General features: G+C 43.1%; 1 protein-coding gene across 1 annotated transcript in view; it reads right to left on the reverse strand.

Moving 5' to 3' along the window:
* The window catches only part of ryr1b (ryanodine receptor 1b (skeletal)), a 142,712-nt gene that overhangs the window by 59,408 nt on the left and 67,552 nt on the right, over nucleotides 1-15,752 (reverse strand). Inside the window, exons 43-62 of the mRNA XM_079514493.1 lie at nucleotides 14,920-15,014; nucleotides 14,307-14,442; nucleotides 13,696-13,879; nucleotides 13,416-13,527; nucleotides 12,481-12,601; nucleotides 11,814-11,983; nucleotides 10,775-10,995; nucleotides 9,889-9,979; nucleotides 9,625-9,765; nucleotides 8,471-8,631; nucleotides 7,985-8,063; nucleotides 6,858-6,947; nucleotides 6,514-6,660; nucleotides 6,116-6,193; nucleotides 5,098-5,173; nucleotides 4,087-4,210; nucleotides 3,651-3,766; nucleotides 3,136-3,203; nucleotides 2,489-2,610; nucleotides 1,975-2,024 (exon numbers count right to left, since the gene is read on the reverse strand). Of these exons, the coding sequence (XP_079370619.1) occupies nucleotides 1,975-2,024; nucleotides 2,489-2,610; nucleotides 3,136-3,203; nucleotides 3,651-3,766; nucleotides 4,087-4,210; nucleotides 5,098-5,173; nucleotides 6,116-6,193; nucleotides 6,514-6,660; nucleotides 6,858-6,947; nucleotides 7,985-8,063; nucleotides 8,471-8,631; nucleotides 9,625-9,765; nucleotides 9,889-9,979; nucleotides 10,775-10,995; nucleotides 11,814-11,983; nucleotides 12,481-12,601; nucleotides 13,416-13,527; nucleotides 13,696-13,879; nucleotides 14,307-14,442; nucleotides 14,920-15,014 (2,382 nt within the window). The remainder of the gene's footprint in view (nucleotides 1-1,974; nucleotides 2,025-2,488; nucleotides 2,611-3,135; nucleotides 3,204-3,650; nucleotides 3,767-4,086; nucleotides 4,211-5,097; nucleotides 5,174-6,115; nucleotides 6,194-6,513; nucleotides 6,661-6,857; nucleotides 6,948-7,984; nucleotides 8,064-8,470; nucleotides 8,632-9,624; nucleotides 9,766-9,888; nucleotides 9,980-10,774; nucleotides 10,996-11,813; nucleotides 11,984-12,480; nucleotides 12,602-13,415; nucleotides 13,528-13,695; nucleotides 13,880-14,306; nucleotides 14,443-14,919; nucleotides 15,015-15,752) is intronic.

The raw sequence follows: 15,752 nt of genomic DNA on the forward strand, positions 1-15,752 counted from the left end.
CTATAGACACATTTTAAATGACAATATGTTCAATATCTGAAGACTGTATTTATTTTCAATTATGTCCTTAATTAAACCATATTCTATTGGAGATGTTGCCCAGCACATACAGTAATGAATCCATAGAGCGTCGCAGTCCCGCCCCCTTTCATGATGACGTGAGACCCAGAAGTGAATTCCCTGCTCATTTTCTCCATAGGCTTTTCAAAAAGTATTTATTTAAAGACGTTTACGCCGCGGTCGGACTAAGCCAACTCGAGTTGTGACAAATCATGACAACATTTTGGGCCGAACAAATAATTACAAAGAAGAAAAACAAAGCAAAAAAAAGTGTTGTAACCTGCCATTTTCTTCTTCTTTCTAATTATTTGTTCGGCCCGAAACATTGTGTTTGTTGTCATGATTTGTCACAACTTGAGTTGGCTTTGTACAAGGCTTAAAAGGTCTTTAAATAAATACTTTTTGAAATGTATATGAGGAAAATTAACAGGGAATCATTTCCTGGGGCCTGGTAGGGGGCGGGACTGCGACGCTCTATAGGCTAGTACACAGCAAAACCCTCAGAATTAATTAAACTCCGATAGTGTAAATTATTTTACACTCTCAGTTAAATCAACACTCAAGGATTTTACGGTGTACAATGAGGAGAATGAGGATTTCAGAGCAGCCAGCCTGAGAACACAGATACAAAACATACAACTAGAGCCAATATACAGCAATCCCTATAAGGCTTTAAATCAAAACAATTCATTACAAGTGCCCAGTGCCCACAGTGGTGGGCACTGGGCAGGGACTTTACCCATGACGTGCCACCTGTGTGCCCTCTACCCAACGAGTGTTCTAATGTGATGTCTGAACACGGAGCACTTAGAAGAACCACTTAGCCAGGCGCAGAAAGTGTTCACAAATAAGACAACATGAGGAGCGCGAGGAATCAACATTTTGAAAACCTGACTATTGGACAAACATTTTGTAAACCGAGATTACTGCCATGATCGATGCTATGCACTTCAAACGAAACACTCATGCCGCCCCCCTGTGCGTGACATATGACTATATACCTCACAAAAAGCTGCTCACAAACACAACCAACCAAACAGAACAGAAAGGCTGTGGAAAACAAATAAAATAAAGAGAGAAAAAAACAAGAGACAACAAACGGCAAGCAAAAGCACAGCATGTGGCGGATAATGAGAAGAAAAGCACAGCATGTGGCGGATAATGAGAAGAAAAGATAGAAGAGTTAAGCCTAATTTATGCTCCGTCGCACCCAGTGTTGTTTTTGGCAGCAAAATTTTATTTTAGTTTTAGTCATAGTCTTTTAAATAGTTTTCACTTAGTTTTAGTCACATTTTAGTCACCTGGAATGTTTTAGTGTTAGTCTAGTTTTAGTCGACTAAATGTCATGAGATTTTAGACGACTAAATCTACGGTTGATTTAGTCGACTAAAATGTATTTTGGCGGGGCTTGATGCCGTCGTAATGACTGTTTTTACAGTTGCTGAAAATAGCCGATCTACAAGCTCACAACGCGTCGCAGCGCGACGCGTTGTGAGCTTGTAGATCGGCTATTTTCAGCATGCAACCAAGTGTAAAATGACTTATACTGGATCTCTTGTCCACTAGTCCCTTCCTAACATTTTAGTCTAGTTTTTATTTGTTGACGAAATTGTCGATATATTTAGTCTTAGTTTTAGTCATCATAGCTTAGTTTTTATTTAGTTTCTATTTATTTTTTGTCAGTGAAAAAAGGTAGTCGACGAACATTTTTCGTCTTAGTTTTAGTTGACGAAAACAACACTGGTCGCACCGCACCACCGGTGTCGATTGCCGCGGCAGGCGACACACGGTCGTCAAGGCTGGGTGTATAAATTAGGCATTGGATGAGTGAGGGGATACAGGAGAGTGAGAGATGAAGTGGAAGCTTGGTTGGAAAACAGAGAGATCATCATTGCACCATGCAGGTTTCCTTACCAAACAGAGAGACTCGGTGTCTCACCAGAGCAGCCAACTTACAGAAGATACTGAGGTAGAGAAGGAGAAAAAGGAAATAAAAGAACAAGAGAATGGACAGGGATGACGGTTCCTACACACAGTCAAGTTCAAGAGTGTTCATTTTAAGTGTGAAAGTGTACAAATGGACCCTGACTGACGGGTACCATTTTGTACACTTGTCACACTTAAATGAACACCCCAGATTTAGCTGCGCACGGAAGACAGGGATAGGGAGGGCATTTGAAATCACGTTAAAGCAAAACAAATGGAGGGTAATGTGGGAGTTAAGGGTACTGCACCAAAAATAGGCAAAGATAGAAAAGAAATGAAATGTACGTAAGGGAGGGGACAGTATCCCAGGACAGTATCAAAAACAAAAGTGTTTGTAAAAATTTTAAAAAATGAGAAAAAGAGTTACATTTTTCAGAGATCACCTTAGTTCTTTTGGTCGTAACGTGTGCTATTCGTAAAGCTTGTATAATCGCCACCTTACCTTGCGATCATCTCTTTTTCCTTATTGGACGAGTGGCCTCCAGGGCCCAGCACTTTAGCGGGGGTGGACAGGAAGTACAGGCAGTGATTCTTGAAGTACTGATTCACCAGCGGCAAGAGAATCTGTCAAATAAATGACAAGCGTTTATTATCCGAGACAAGGTCGGTCTGTGCGACACAGATCCAGGGAAAATACAGGGAAATAAATAAATAAATATGAAAATGTATTTACATTTTTTTGCGTAGCCAAGGATGCACTTACTTAACAATTACTGGCTGATACCGAAATTCGGCTATTATACTGTATGCTAATAATATATGTGGCTCAGGCGGTGGTGGCTCAGGGGTAGAGTGCCTGGATGGGAACCGCAAGGTTGCCAGTTCGAACCCGGGCTCCCCCAGAGTTACTGTCGAAGTGTCCTTGAGCAAGACACTGAACCCCTAATTGCTCCCGATGTGCTAGTTGGTGCCTTGCATGGTTTCCGCTGCCATCGGTGTATGAATGTGTGTGTGAATGGGTGAATGTAATGCACAATCTATGTAAAGCGCCTTGGATAAAGGCACCATTTATGTGGGGTGATACCTAAGTGCATACAGCTGTACATTATTTGAGTAACGTGATTAAACCATCAACATTTGTCACCTCACCTTGGCAAAGAATTTGATCTCCTGTTCGTGTGGAGATTTCTCCACTCTACCGCTGCTAACCACAGCCTCTGTAGAGGAACGAATAGCAAAAGAATTAGGACTTGTACAAGACATTCTGAACCTTGACCTGACCAATGATCAAAGTATGCTACAATTTCTTATACAAGTAGCCTTTATTTAAGCGTGAATATGCTTTGTCCCCTGTCCCCTATACTGTCTCCATGTCCCCTACACTTGTCTTTCTCCCTGTTCACTAGACTGTCTCCCTGTCTCCTGTCCCCTACACCAGCAATTCCCAAAAGTTAGATGTGGTGCCTGCTTGGGACGCAACCATATACATAAATACTATCCTATATCGAAACTGGCTTCGACATGAAAGGGACAAGGACTGACAGATGCAGAGATCTCCATTATTATGGTGTTCGGGCCCGAACCTCTAGTATGAAATTAACCACTTAGGTCCATTATTTCAGAAATAATGCAAATAGCTAAAGTCTAAAGTCAGGCGACCGTACCGAGATGGGCAATGAATTCCTGAGCGATGTCCATCCATTTCAGAAGCTTCTGCAGGAAGCCATAGGCAAAGCGCTTCTCAATGGATGAGATGTCCTGCTCCATGTCCTTAAGACCCCTGAAAAGGAGGAAGGAAGGAAATAATTATTATTTGACAATTTAGCCAATGTTTGACCAGTTTTCATAGTAGTTTGTTGATTACTTTTGATGATTTGTATAAATAAGGTAATAAAAGTCTTTAAATTGTGGCCCAAACACATTTTGTTCGACTAAATCAACTGTAGATTTAGTAGACTAAAATCTTATGACATTTAGTCAACTGAAAATTCCAGGTGACTAAAATGTGACTAAAACTAAGTGAAACCTATTCAAGAGACTATGGACTAAAACTAAAATCTAAATTTGCTGCCAAAAACAACACTGGGTGTCATACAGTACCTGGTGACGGCAAAGCCGTTGAGCTGCAGGAACTTGAGCAGGTCCTGTGCCTTCTCTCTGTCTCTGGCCTTCTCCTTGGCCGTCAGCGTGTCGTATGGCACCAGGAGAGGGTGGGTCCCACCGCCTGAACACACACACACACACACACACATTGATCAAAATGTTTTGAGAAGTCCTTTGAGAAGTTTCAAAAGGATCATCTTAACTGTACAATCCAACACCTGCATTCGGATGCGTACTGGCACTCGCATATGCCCATATATTTATTTTGTTGTTGTTGTTTTTTTTCTCTTTTGGTTCCGGTCCATAAATGTACTCGCGTATGTACAAATGTTCTTGTACCCGGTACAAGTAGTGTATTATTTTGGAGTACTGTTGTATATATTCTATAGGCTTCCGGAGGTATTGTTCATGGATTTATTGTTTGGCTGTTGTATAACTTGACAAGTACAATGTAGTGTTGAAAGTGTAATTATGTATTATGTATTCTGCCCCCCCCCCCCCATCTCTCTCCCCATTTCCATGTCAGCCTACTGTCTGTCCCTCTATACAAAAAAAAATAATATATATATATATATATATATATATATATATATATATATATATATATATATTAAAAAAATAAAGGCGAAAGCCTAAAAAAATACGATTAAAACTACAATAATTACGTTTTATGTCCGTTGTCTCCCTCTCTCGAAAGAGGTGGGTAAATTGCAACGATGTCCGAAACGACCGAAAACTGCAATAACTTTACAGACATTGTTAACATTGTCGCTAGGTTTAACATTTCTCAATGGAAGAGCAGGGAGACCACCTCCGAACACTGCAGTTGTATTAGTTATATTGTATTAACATACTCTATTAATGTAGATTGATTAAAATGTTGTTTTTTTATTCATTCAAAATATTTCAAATATGAATCCATTTCTAAATTAGGACTGATGAGAGAGATGAACCAAAACAAAGAAGCTTATCAACGTTCAAGAGAGATCCCATCGTATCCCCTCTCACCTTTAGACTGTAGCTCAAGCTTCTTCTTTCTGCCCCAAGTGTTGTGGTAGTTCTCAGCTAGCTGTTCAGCCATTGACTGGAGAGAGAGAGAGAGAGAGAGAGAGAGAGGTCAAGAAAATTATACATAAAAATCATCTGCATCATATACAAAAAATACACAGAAATAGAGCAGCATTCCACACATTTGGATTAAAGAAAAATAAAATGTCATGTTTGTAAGACACAGATTGAGGCTAACCTTTGCTTTTAAATAAAATATCCATATACCGTAATTAAGATTTTATGGAAGATGCTTCTGAATGTGTTAAAAACAAAAATAGCCTATCTACAAGCTCTCAATACTAGTAAGACGCTCTGAGGGCGAGAAGCGATCTCGCCCCAAAGGGTCGCGTGCACGCATCCGCCTGGGTGACTGGCAGACTGCTTGGGCTGGCGCTTTGGCATGGGGTGGTCAGATCAACATATGGAATAAATTCTGTACTGGCCATATATGGAGCGTGTCTTGAGTGTACAGGGTTTGATGAGGTCTGGCCATGCATGTCTGGAGTGTACAGGGTTTGATGAGGTCAGATCAACATATGGAAGAAGGTGATGGACTGATAACCATATATGGAGGCGTGACACGACTTGACGGACCGGGTTTTGCAGGTTTCCATAGTAATCTGCGACCTACAGTCGCAACAATCGACCTCACTTCAAGAGCAGTGAAGATTAGGCAACGGCTGATTTGACGATGGAAGCGTGACAGCCAGGCTCAAGACTGCACAAAGGCTTTCACTTCTAGTGATTTTTACTAGTAGACTAGTCGACTACTGTGTACATTGGTGACTATAATCTAGCATTCTAGCTGATCTTGAGGCCTTTCTTATCAACTAGTCAACTAGTACCAACAACGTCGACTAGTGGATTTACTAGTCGACTAGTTGAATAGTCGACTAGTTGAATAGTCGACTAGTTGAATAGTCGACTAGTTGCTTAAAGCCCTAGACTGCACACAGTCAGTGGTGTTGACACCTACCTGCAGCTCTCTGGAGAGGGCCATTCCAGTGTAGTCCACTGGCTGAGGGTTGTAGCCTTGGCAGGGGTCGTAGGTCGCCTACAGTCACACACACACACACACACACGCACACACAATGAACAGAGGTCAGGTTTTACTTCAACCGTCCTGTGATAATCAACTATTTTCCACCTCATCTCCTCCTCCCCTTGTTCTCCCTTCCTCGTACAGTATCTTTATTTATTAGACTAAAAACACAATAAAGTCAGTGGCTTAAATCTCCATTGTGGTCCTGTGGTCTGAGACAAAGCATTACAACATAAAAACAGACAACGGTCCTCCCCTATCTTCCCCACTATCTCCTCTCCTTTTCTCCCCTATCTTCCCCACTCTCTCCTCTCCTCTCCTCTCCTCCACACCTGAGCAGTTTGAGAGATCTTGCGGGGGGCGGCCGCAGCAGCATTCTTCTCTGCTGCTCCCTCGTCTCTGGATTTATCCATTGTCCACTCCCACGCCAGCATGGCTTTGACGGATTCCTTGATCGGCCATCTGTAGATTTCCTTGTCCTGAGAGGCAGAGAAAGAGAGAGAGAGGCAGAGAAAGAGAGAGAGAGAGAGAGAGAGAGAATGTTAGACCAAACATCCACATGTCAAACACACCTTTGTGTGTATAACCGTTTAACGGGGGTGCATACGCAATTATGGATCACATAAGATACATAATGTGAAATCACTATTATAGAGTAACAGGTGCAGTTCCTTACCTTCTCAGAGAAGGTCTTGTAGGGCCGCAGCATGGGGTGAGTCTTGGCGTTCTCGTCCAGCTCCAGTCCATATGACCAATTGTTCTGAATCTGAAAGTGGATAATATGGTGGTAGTTAGTTAGTTGCTGCGAGAGTGAGGTCTAGCCAACACCAACTCGGGCTTCCTGGATCGCTGCCCTCCACAATTTCCTATCCAACATCAGGTTCTTGAGCTCTGCAGTGTTGTCAGCCAAGCTGTCGCGCCGCAGCATGCGTCTACATAGGTGGTACGCTTCTTTCACCTCCTGGCTTTGCCCTGGGTTGGCTCCCACAGGTACTTGCCTCAAGTTCTGGGTGCCTAACGCAGTTCCCTGCCAGCCTCATCCTTCTCTCTCTGACTTTGGTGGTAGAACCATCACTAAACATGTCTTCTACCACTACTACAACTACTAATAATAATGAATAAAGTTAAACCATACTTTACATCATCCATTGTCATGCAACAAATGTGGGTTTCTCTCTCCTGATTGGGTAAAATTGCTGGTATCCCCGACATGAAAATGTATTTTCTATTTACTAAAGAGCTGGAGAGATGGGGAGACCCCTGTTATTGCACTCTATGGCAGAATATAGCGCTTTAAAATTTTAACAAAAACATTTTGTTTTTGTTAAACAAAACAGGTAACCTGTCAGTGGGGAGTGTTGGCTGGGAGGAGTAGTAGGACTAAGGCCCTATACGTCCTCGCTGGGGGGGGGGGGGGGGGGGGGGGTACTACCTGTCAGTGGGGAGTGTTGGCTAATGAATGAATATCAACATCCTAATACTGGGGGGTCAAATTATGACAGGCAATTCCTGCTGTCAAAATATGACCCCCCCAGTCAAAAAACACTTTGTTTGAAATAGACACACTCATGCTTTCCAAGGTGTGATTTGGGGTCCTAAGGATGAATACAAACTGAATATCAACATCTTAAAAGTAACAAAATGTTGAATTGTGGGTTTGAGCTCACATGCCCTTTTGATGTAAACCCTAAAAATAATTACGAAAAAATTCAAAGAACATATGTCACGTTCCATTTAATATGGCGGATACTAATCAATACCGATCAATTAAACATATATCTTGCACGAGGCACTGCGACTGACCTTTTCAAAGGCCCACTTGTCATGAGTGTGCTCAGCATACTTGTTGATGAAGGGGTCCAGTCTCTCTGGGATGATGGTGCTGAAGAAACAAACATATTTAGCATTCCAACTCCCCAAATACATTCAATTCTCTATAGGCTCTAGCAGTGATTCTCAACCAGTTACATTTCAACCCCAGGTTTGACATGCATTAGCCTACGGTCCCCCATTTAAAATTAATAGCATTTCTATTTCTGGGGCCCCAATTTATATTGCACATAATATACAGTGTACACTGTACAAAAAAAACTACATTTTTATAAATTATTGTACGTAGGTTTTACGTTTAAACCTACTGTATTGTGTTTATAATGTTGTTAAAACAATAAAGTTAAAACTTCTAAATGTGACGGTGTTTTTTTTTCTTCAAAAGGGCACATTTGTCCAGAGGGAAAAAGGCAGGGCTCTAGCACCCCCTAGTGTCCATCTGTGCACGCCACTGCTCACTTCTGTGTCTCCACTGGCTTGGGGTCAAAGTTTCCCTCGGCGTCCACCGAGGCCTTCTTCTCTGTGGCGGAGAAGCAGGCGTCCACGTAGTCGGGAGGGATGGCGCCCCCTATGGCACAGAGGCAGGGCATGGCGATCTTGAAGAGCTCCTGATCAAATTTCTGTCAGTGGAGAAGAGCGGGTAGAGATGTCAGGTACGCTCATGCTGCGATGTCTGGACGTTTTCCTTTACAATACAAAGTACTCTTTTCTCTTCTTTTTTTTTTTACTTATGTAAAAGTAGCAATACTACAATGTATAAATACAGTACTTGGGTAAATGTACTTTGTTACTTTACACCACCGAGTACAACACTACAGCTGTTCATTTCACTGATTAGTTGAATCCATGTGCTACTAAATAAATAGGAACATTGCTTCTCAAAATGTCAAATAAATAATAACGCATACTGTATGGCCGCGGATCCCCATCTGAAAATACTTTGTGCCAGGGAGATGAAGAATATTCATCACATTCTTTTCAAGATTTCTTTTAAAATAGCAGCATCGCAATCTACAAGCATCACAACTCAACGCATTGTGAGCTTGTAAATCAGCTATTTTCAAATAGCCTACAGTATGTAGTATGTGGTTAAACAGTTTTTTGCCCCCCTGGAACCCCCTCAAGGAACCCCGGACCTCACTTTGGTCCCTTTTCCACCAAAATAACTGGTTCCGTTCCGTTCTAGATTCTTGGAATCTTGGTGCTTTCACGGAAACCCTCCTTTTTTGGATGAAATTACTCGTCTTTAATCACGTTGTCCACAGTGCCAAAGCAGAGATTCTTGTCTTGTATCAGTTTGAGACGCTCTTCACTACCGAGCGTCTCCGCTGCTAGGAGATAAACCTGGAATTGACTTCCTCGTTGACTTCAACGTTAGCCGAAATCCTCCTTATCTCTGATTCTTTTCCCAGATTGCGATTTTGATCAAAACAAAATGTATTCACGGCTCATAAGTAAAGCGCTGCTGGTCACGGTTACAAAATTCATGCCTCGGGGGGGGTCCGCAACTCCGCAAATCCTACCCGCGGGAGCATCGGCGTAGCCTTTCGCTATAACTTCCGGTTCAAGACAGAAGAAATAATTCTGGAGGTCAAGTGGACGGCGACTCTCACCTTGTGCGCCAGAGACTCAAAGATACCGTAGAAGAGTTTACGGGACAGATGCAGCTCTTCCTCTGAGGTCACACCGAAGTTGGCCCAGCCGTTGGGCAAGCAGTAGTACTTCCAGCAACGCTCGTAGTGATTCGTCAACAGCTGAATGGATCAAAGAAAGGCACGACGAGGTTAACACATTTTTAAGTGGGGGAAAAAAAGGCAGATGAATACAAAACGGAGAAATGACCTCAAACCAAAATGAACAATGTTAATAGTCCCGACCTTAAGAGGCATCTTGGCGAACTCGTTGAGGATAGGCACGTCGAACACCAGCCTTCTGAGCAGATGCTGCAGCATTGAGGGCCGCAGGTACCTGAAGATGTGCACGATCAAATTCACATTCACAAGAAAATATAGTCATTATAATAAGCACACTATACTGTATGGAGAAATATATATATATTAATGTTGAAATTAAATGAATGCCCTTTTTTTTACCCTTTTAGATCCCATCTAATGCCTATCCAGAACTTTGAGAGATAGATACTTTATACTCTACTCTATACTCTACTCTATACTCTACTCTATACTCTACTCTATACTCTACTCCATACTCTACTCCATACTCTACTCCATACTCTACTCCATACTCTACTCTATACTCTACTCTATACTCTACTCTATACTCTACTCTATACTCTACTCTATACTTCATCTGGGCTAAAAGTCTGTCTGAAAAGAGCCGATCTATAAGCTCACAATACGTTGCAGATACATTGTGAGTTTTAGATTTTTTTGTCTATTTTTGGCACGACACACGACACACAAAATATAAACGTGGCTTAAGCTGGGAAACAACACAACACAGTCAAATGTGGAGAGCTGATAGGCTCTGAAGTCTGAACATAAATGTAATCCTGGGTTTGCATAAGGCCCGTTTACTATTCTGGTTCAGTCCCTGTAGCTTTGTTTGATTGGTTCGGCAGCAGATTTGAACCAGGAAACACATATGGTATTATAATTCGTTTAAAGTTTGGGAGCCCCTGATTTACAGTGTACCTATAGCCACTAGATCACTATGATTCAGCTCGACTGTATACAGCTAGACAGACTCATTTGTGACGGTGTTCAGAATACAGAGAAGACAAAACTGAGGCCGTGAACTGACTTGCAGAGGGACATGAGACACTCCTCGATGACGTCCCTCTGGGCCTTGGTGAGGGCTCGGCCGCGGGACAGCCGGTAGATGGTGTGCAGCATGGAGTCGATCATGATGGCGCGGTGGTCCGAGCCAGCGAACAGATAGGCGCACTTGGTGAGCAGAGGGAGCACGGCCGAACACAGGTAGCGGTTCAGGGCCAACGCCATCTCTGTGGTGCTGAACGCCAGCTGTGGTGGATAAGAGAGGTGAACAAGAGCTCCTGTGACTCCTGAGCATGGACGGAATTATACAATATAACTTTTTGTACAATTGGGATGGTTGTATTTTGTCTCTCTGTTATTCTATTGAGACATTTTGATCGTGTCAAAGGTCATGTTTCACCTAGACACGGGCGGGACCCGACAGGGATTTTGACAGGCCAAGTTTCAATTCATCCCCAGAGCAAGCTCTATTACAGTAGCTCAATGTCATCCCCAGAGCAAGCTCTATTACAGTAGCTCAATGTCAGCAAACAAGGTTCAAATCCGGGTTAGAAGAGGAAAGTTACATAGAAGTGCTGCTTTAACTTTAAAGGTATATTCAGTGATTTGACTTAATTCAAATATCACTTATTTTCTCTTTTTTTCTGGATAATCCTCCCTACTATAGAGTGTGCTGACCATATAAGGAGTTCCTCCCTGTCCCCAGTGAGCCCCTGGGGTCAAAAAACCCTAGTTTCAGTTTTGGTGGCGGGTGGCAAAACCTTCATCCAATCAGGATGAGAGGGGCCTTCCTCCAATCATGATCGAGTGGGGGCGGGCCTTGGTGCACATGCTGTTGGCCTGTTGCACTTCCCCCCACTGTAGAGCGTGCATGTGCACATTTTGTTACCGGGGCGGACTGGGTGGTTTTCCAAATCACCCAAATCACTGAATGCTCCTTTAACTGGATTTAGAAACCATAAGGAATATGAAATGACCGCATCCAAAACACAGTGCAACACAAATAAAAAAACATTTAATGACACCTGATTCCTTCACCATAGTGGGTGTTGTGGCCTGCTTACCGTGTCCAGGGAGGCAGCAGCCCTCATGTCAGGCAGGAAGCCCACCTCCAGAACGTGAAGCAGGAAGTCCTGGCTCTCGACGGCGTAAACTCTGTCCAGGAAAAGCACCATGGCGGCCTTGTGGTCCGGCACAAAGTTGGCCGACATCTTGGGTTCAACAATCTGGCTTTCTGCGCGAGTTCACACAATGTTACTTGTTAGAAACCCATCATTGACCACATCAAGTGAAGTGACAGAACGTTCACAGGCAGCTTGTGTCCACTACCCCCCAAGGGACTGTACTTATAGTACCCTTGTTTTTTCCCCATCTACATCAAATTTCTCCATAGCCGATCTACAGTGTGATACATTGGCCCCTTTTCCACCAGAATAACTTTTGTTTCTAGAACTGGTTCCGTACTAGATTCTTGGAAAATTGGTGCTTTCATGGAACCGCCGGCGGCCATTTTTTGGTTCCAGTTCCAAATCAACTATTTGGGTTCTGGAACCAATTTGTTTTCTAGTGGAAACACTCTGAACTGATTCAATATTAGGCAGTAAAACATAACTAAACCGGTTTGTCCAGTCCACAGAGTGACATTTACTCTGGATAAGAGCGGCAGCAAAATAAATCTGATGGAAAAAAAGCATCCCGAGTGATTCCACAATACTTATGCTTTCTTATTACCTCCTCTAAAGGTGGGAATCTGCACAGAAAGGCTGATAACTCCAACCAGGTCCTCGATGGGCACCAGAGACCTCAGGATGGCTCGGATCCTCAGTGCTTCACCCTTCCCTGCTTGGATCAGCTGTGGAAGGAGAACATTTTAGGTCACCACGAGGGTTCTATGATCCTAAAAGCAAAAGAAAACGTGCGATACGTTTTATTTTTATTTTATCATAATGTAATTTTATAATGTGTTTTCCTTTGACTCCCCAATGCCCACGTGCAGTTACAACCAGTGGCCTGTTTCAGTTTTTGATTAATGTTGTGTAAACTGGTATAGTAAGGAGCTCAAAAGAAAAAAACTGTTGAATTGGCTATTTCTTCACAGTGAAGACTAGGGATTAGAATCCTCAAACCTCTAGTCTCGATCTACTAGCTCACAACGCATCGTGTTGGGAAGTTGTAGCTATTTTTTTTAAATGTTCGCCTATTTTTTTTTTAATGTTCGCCAGGGGTCCAGGGGGTCCCACCCAGCATAATTGACAGCCAGAAAGCAAATGGACAAGACCCAAAATAGGGACACCAGGTTCAAAGTGGTTCATAGCGTGTAGATGTAGAGCATAGAGTAATAAAAGGATAGAGACCGAACAGGAGCGCAAGCCCCGCCCCCACGCTATTCATTTCAGTGGAAGTTGCTCAGTGGCGTTTTGAAGCACCCGGAAGACTGCCGGAAGTACAATTATAACTCAATGGCTCGAGCGAGCGGGGGTACCTATAGCCTAGCCCCCGGACCTCAAATTTGAGGTCCCATGGGCTGACGCACATGACGTCATGAACGTCCGTCCATCCACCTCCATGAAAGTGCTGCAGTTCCTCTTTTTGCCAGTAGGTAGTGGCAGCTTCAACGTTGGATAGCCTTACTGGGGGGGCTTGGTGTAGAGTCACCATGTACTCACATGCATCTCAGGGGCGCAGCGGCCCAGCAGATCGATGAGGGCTGAGTAGAATGACATGATGGCATTCCCCAGGTGTATGCGGTTCTCTTCCTGCTGTCCCTCACCACCATACCTGACAACCAGGAAACACAACAGACAAAGATCTCACTCATGTTAGATCGATCGACCAAAGGGGAGACAAATCCTTCCTCAAGCAGAGCTATTACTTGTGCAACATTCACCCCCTTTCATTTATGTATACTCTGGATTCCCAGTTCATCTCCTCAGCACATGAGCTTACATGAAGCGCCTGTCCTTTTTGACGGTGGGTCCATCCCTGGCGGGGTCCTCCGAGATTTTGATGGCCTCCTCAATGGCGGACAGCAGACCGTTCCCCCCCTCTCCTCGGAGGGCGGGGCCAAAGCACTCGGGACGACGGATCAGCAGACGAACCACGACATTGGCGTTCTCCTCCACGCTCTCCCCTGTGATGGAAGGTGCAGCTGGTGTCAGTTGGTGCAAGACTCTCTAATAACCCACGTTAAATGCATAGTATATCTCGCATAGTGTTTGACTGGCGAAAGGGCCTTTCTGTGTGGTGTTTGCATGTTCTCCCCGTGTCCCCCTAGGGTAGGTATACCCTCACAAATAACATGCAGTAATCCTGGTCTCTAAACTGCCTCCCCCTGGCAAGCCGGGGGGGCCTGATGGAGGGGAAAGGAAGTTAAGGAACTGGTCGGAATAACGTGTTCCTTCCACGCGTTACGTCCGGCCGGGGAAACTCGGGAAAGCGCCCAGGATTACGCGCCCAGGATTACATTAGATAATTGACACTGGGTGTAAACATAGGTTACAAAAATCGTGGGATAAAAAATATAATAAAAAAAAAATAAAAAAAATGATATGACAGACCGTTGACAAAGACAGCGAATCGGAGGAAGTCCAGATATTTCTCTCCTCCGCAGGGGTTCCAGCCGATGTCAGGGTAACCCTTGGACAGGAGCATGGGGCAGCTCTGCAGGCCACAGCCTGCCAGGTACGTCACCACCTAGAAACACACATCACACTCAGTTTGTCACCAGTGTTGTTTTCGTCGACTAAAACTATGACAAAAAATGTTCGTCGACTACCTTTTTTCACTGATGAAAACTAAATAGAAACTAAATGAAAACTAAGCTATGACGACTAAAACTAAGACTAAATATATTGACAATTTCGTCAACAAATAAAAACGTTATGTTAGGAAGGAAATCGTGTTTTATTTATCCGGTGACACTTTGTGTGACAAAGTATGATTTCATCCTTTATGTCCATGTACTACTACAGTATGTTAATGTTTCAGTTAATCGTCTCTGTCGGGCAGAAAACTTAAACCTTTGTGTTTTTTTCCGTAAATTAATACTTATTAATACCTCATATCTCCAAAGTATTGGAGATATGAGGTATTAATAAGTATTAATTTACTTTATGATGTTTCCACCCCGACAGAGAGGATATTATTGTAAGTGCATGGTGTCTTTCCAACCTTCTCCAGGTCCTGCTCTTGGAGAGCCAAGGCCAGCTCGTTGTTGTCGATGCAGGAAGCAGCAGCCACGTCCAGCGGGGTGGAACCACGCATGCCTGCAGCATTTAAGTCAAAGTCAAAGTTTAAGTTCAAAGTCAATACAAATACAATCAAAACCCGAGTTCTATTCATAATTCTTACCACAAATTAACTCAATTCTCTCAACTCAATGTTGAGAGAATGGACCCCTGGGTACCCCAGGGGGTCCCCAGCTTAATTGACAGCCATAAAGCCAAATGGACAATTACGGGTCTGTAACTCAAGAGTGTGTAGAAAATGGAACCAAACGGACCTTTATGGGTCCATTTGGTTCCATTTATGTATACACTCTCAGAGTTATGGGGTGCATTTACAATTTGACGCTCTTAATCCAGAGCGATTTACAGTAAGCAAGAACAATAAATATGCTAATACATAAAAAATAGTCATCATGAATCCTACGTAAGCTTAAGAACCTAACAGTGGAATATCTATCTAAGGAAAACTATACACTATAGAGAGCCATGTCTACATAAAGTGCTCTTTAAGTTACATAAGTTGAGCCTACAGTATGCATACGCCTGTAGGAGGTCGAGGCTAGGGCAAGTACTATGGGCTAAGATGGCGTCAAACTGGGATTCCTTGAAATTAAAACTTTTGAGAGCCACTGCTTTAAGCAACAGCAAAAGAAGAGAGTAAAGGAATAAAAACAATTGTTCTATATATCACCCAACTCCAAAATGTTCATTTTTCAGGAATTGAAAAATACAAAAAGAAAAAAATCAGGAAATTAAGAACATTTTGTATTTTTAAAA

Source organism: Electrona antarctica (assembly GCF_951216825.1).
Source record: "Electrona antarctica genome assembly, chromosome: 11".
Classification (NCBI taxonomy): Eukaryota; Metazoa; Chordata; class Actinopteri; order Myctophiformes; family Myctophidae; genus Electrona; species Electrona antarctica.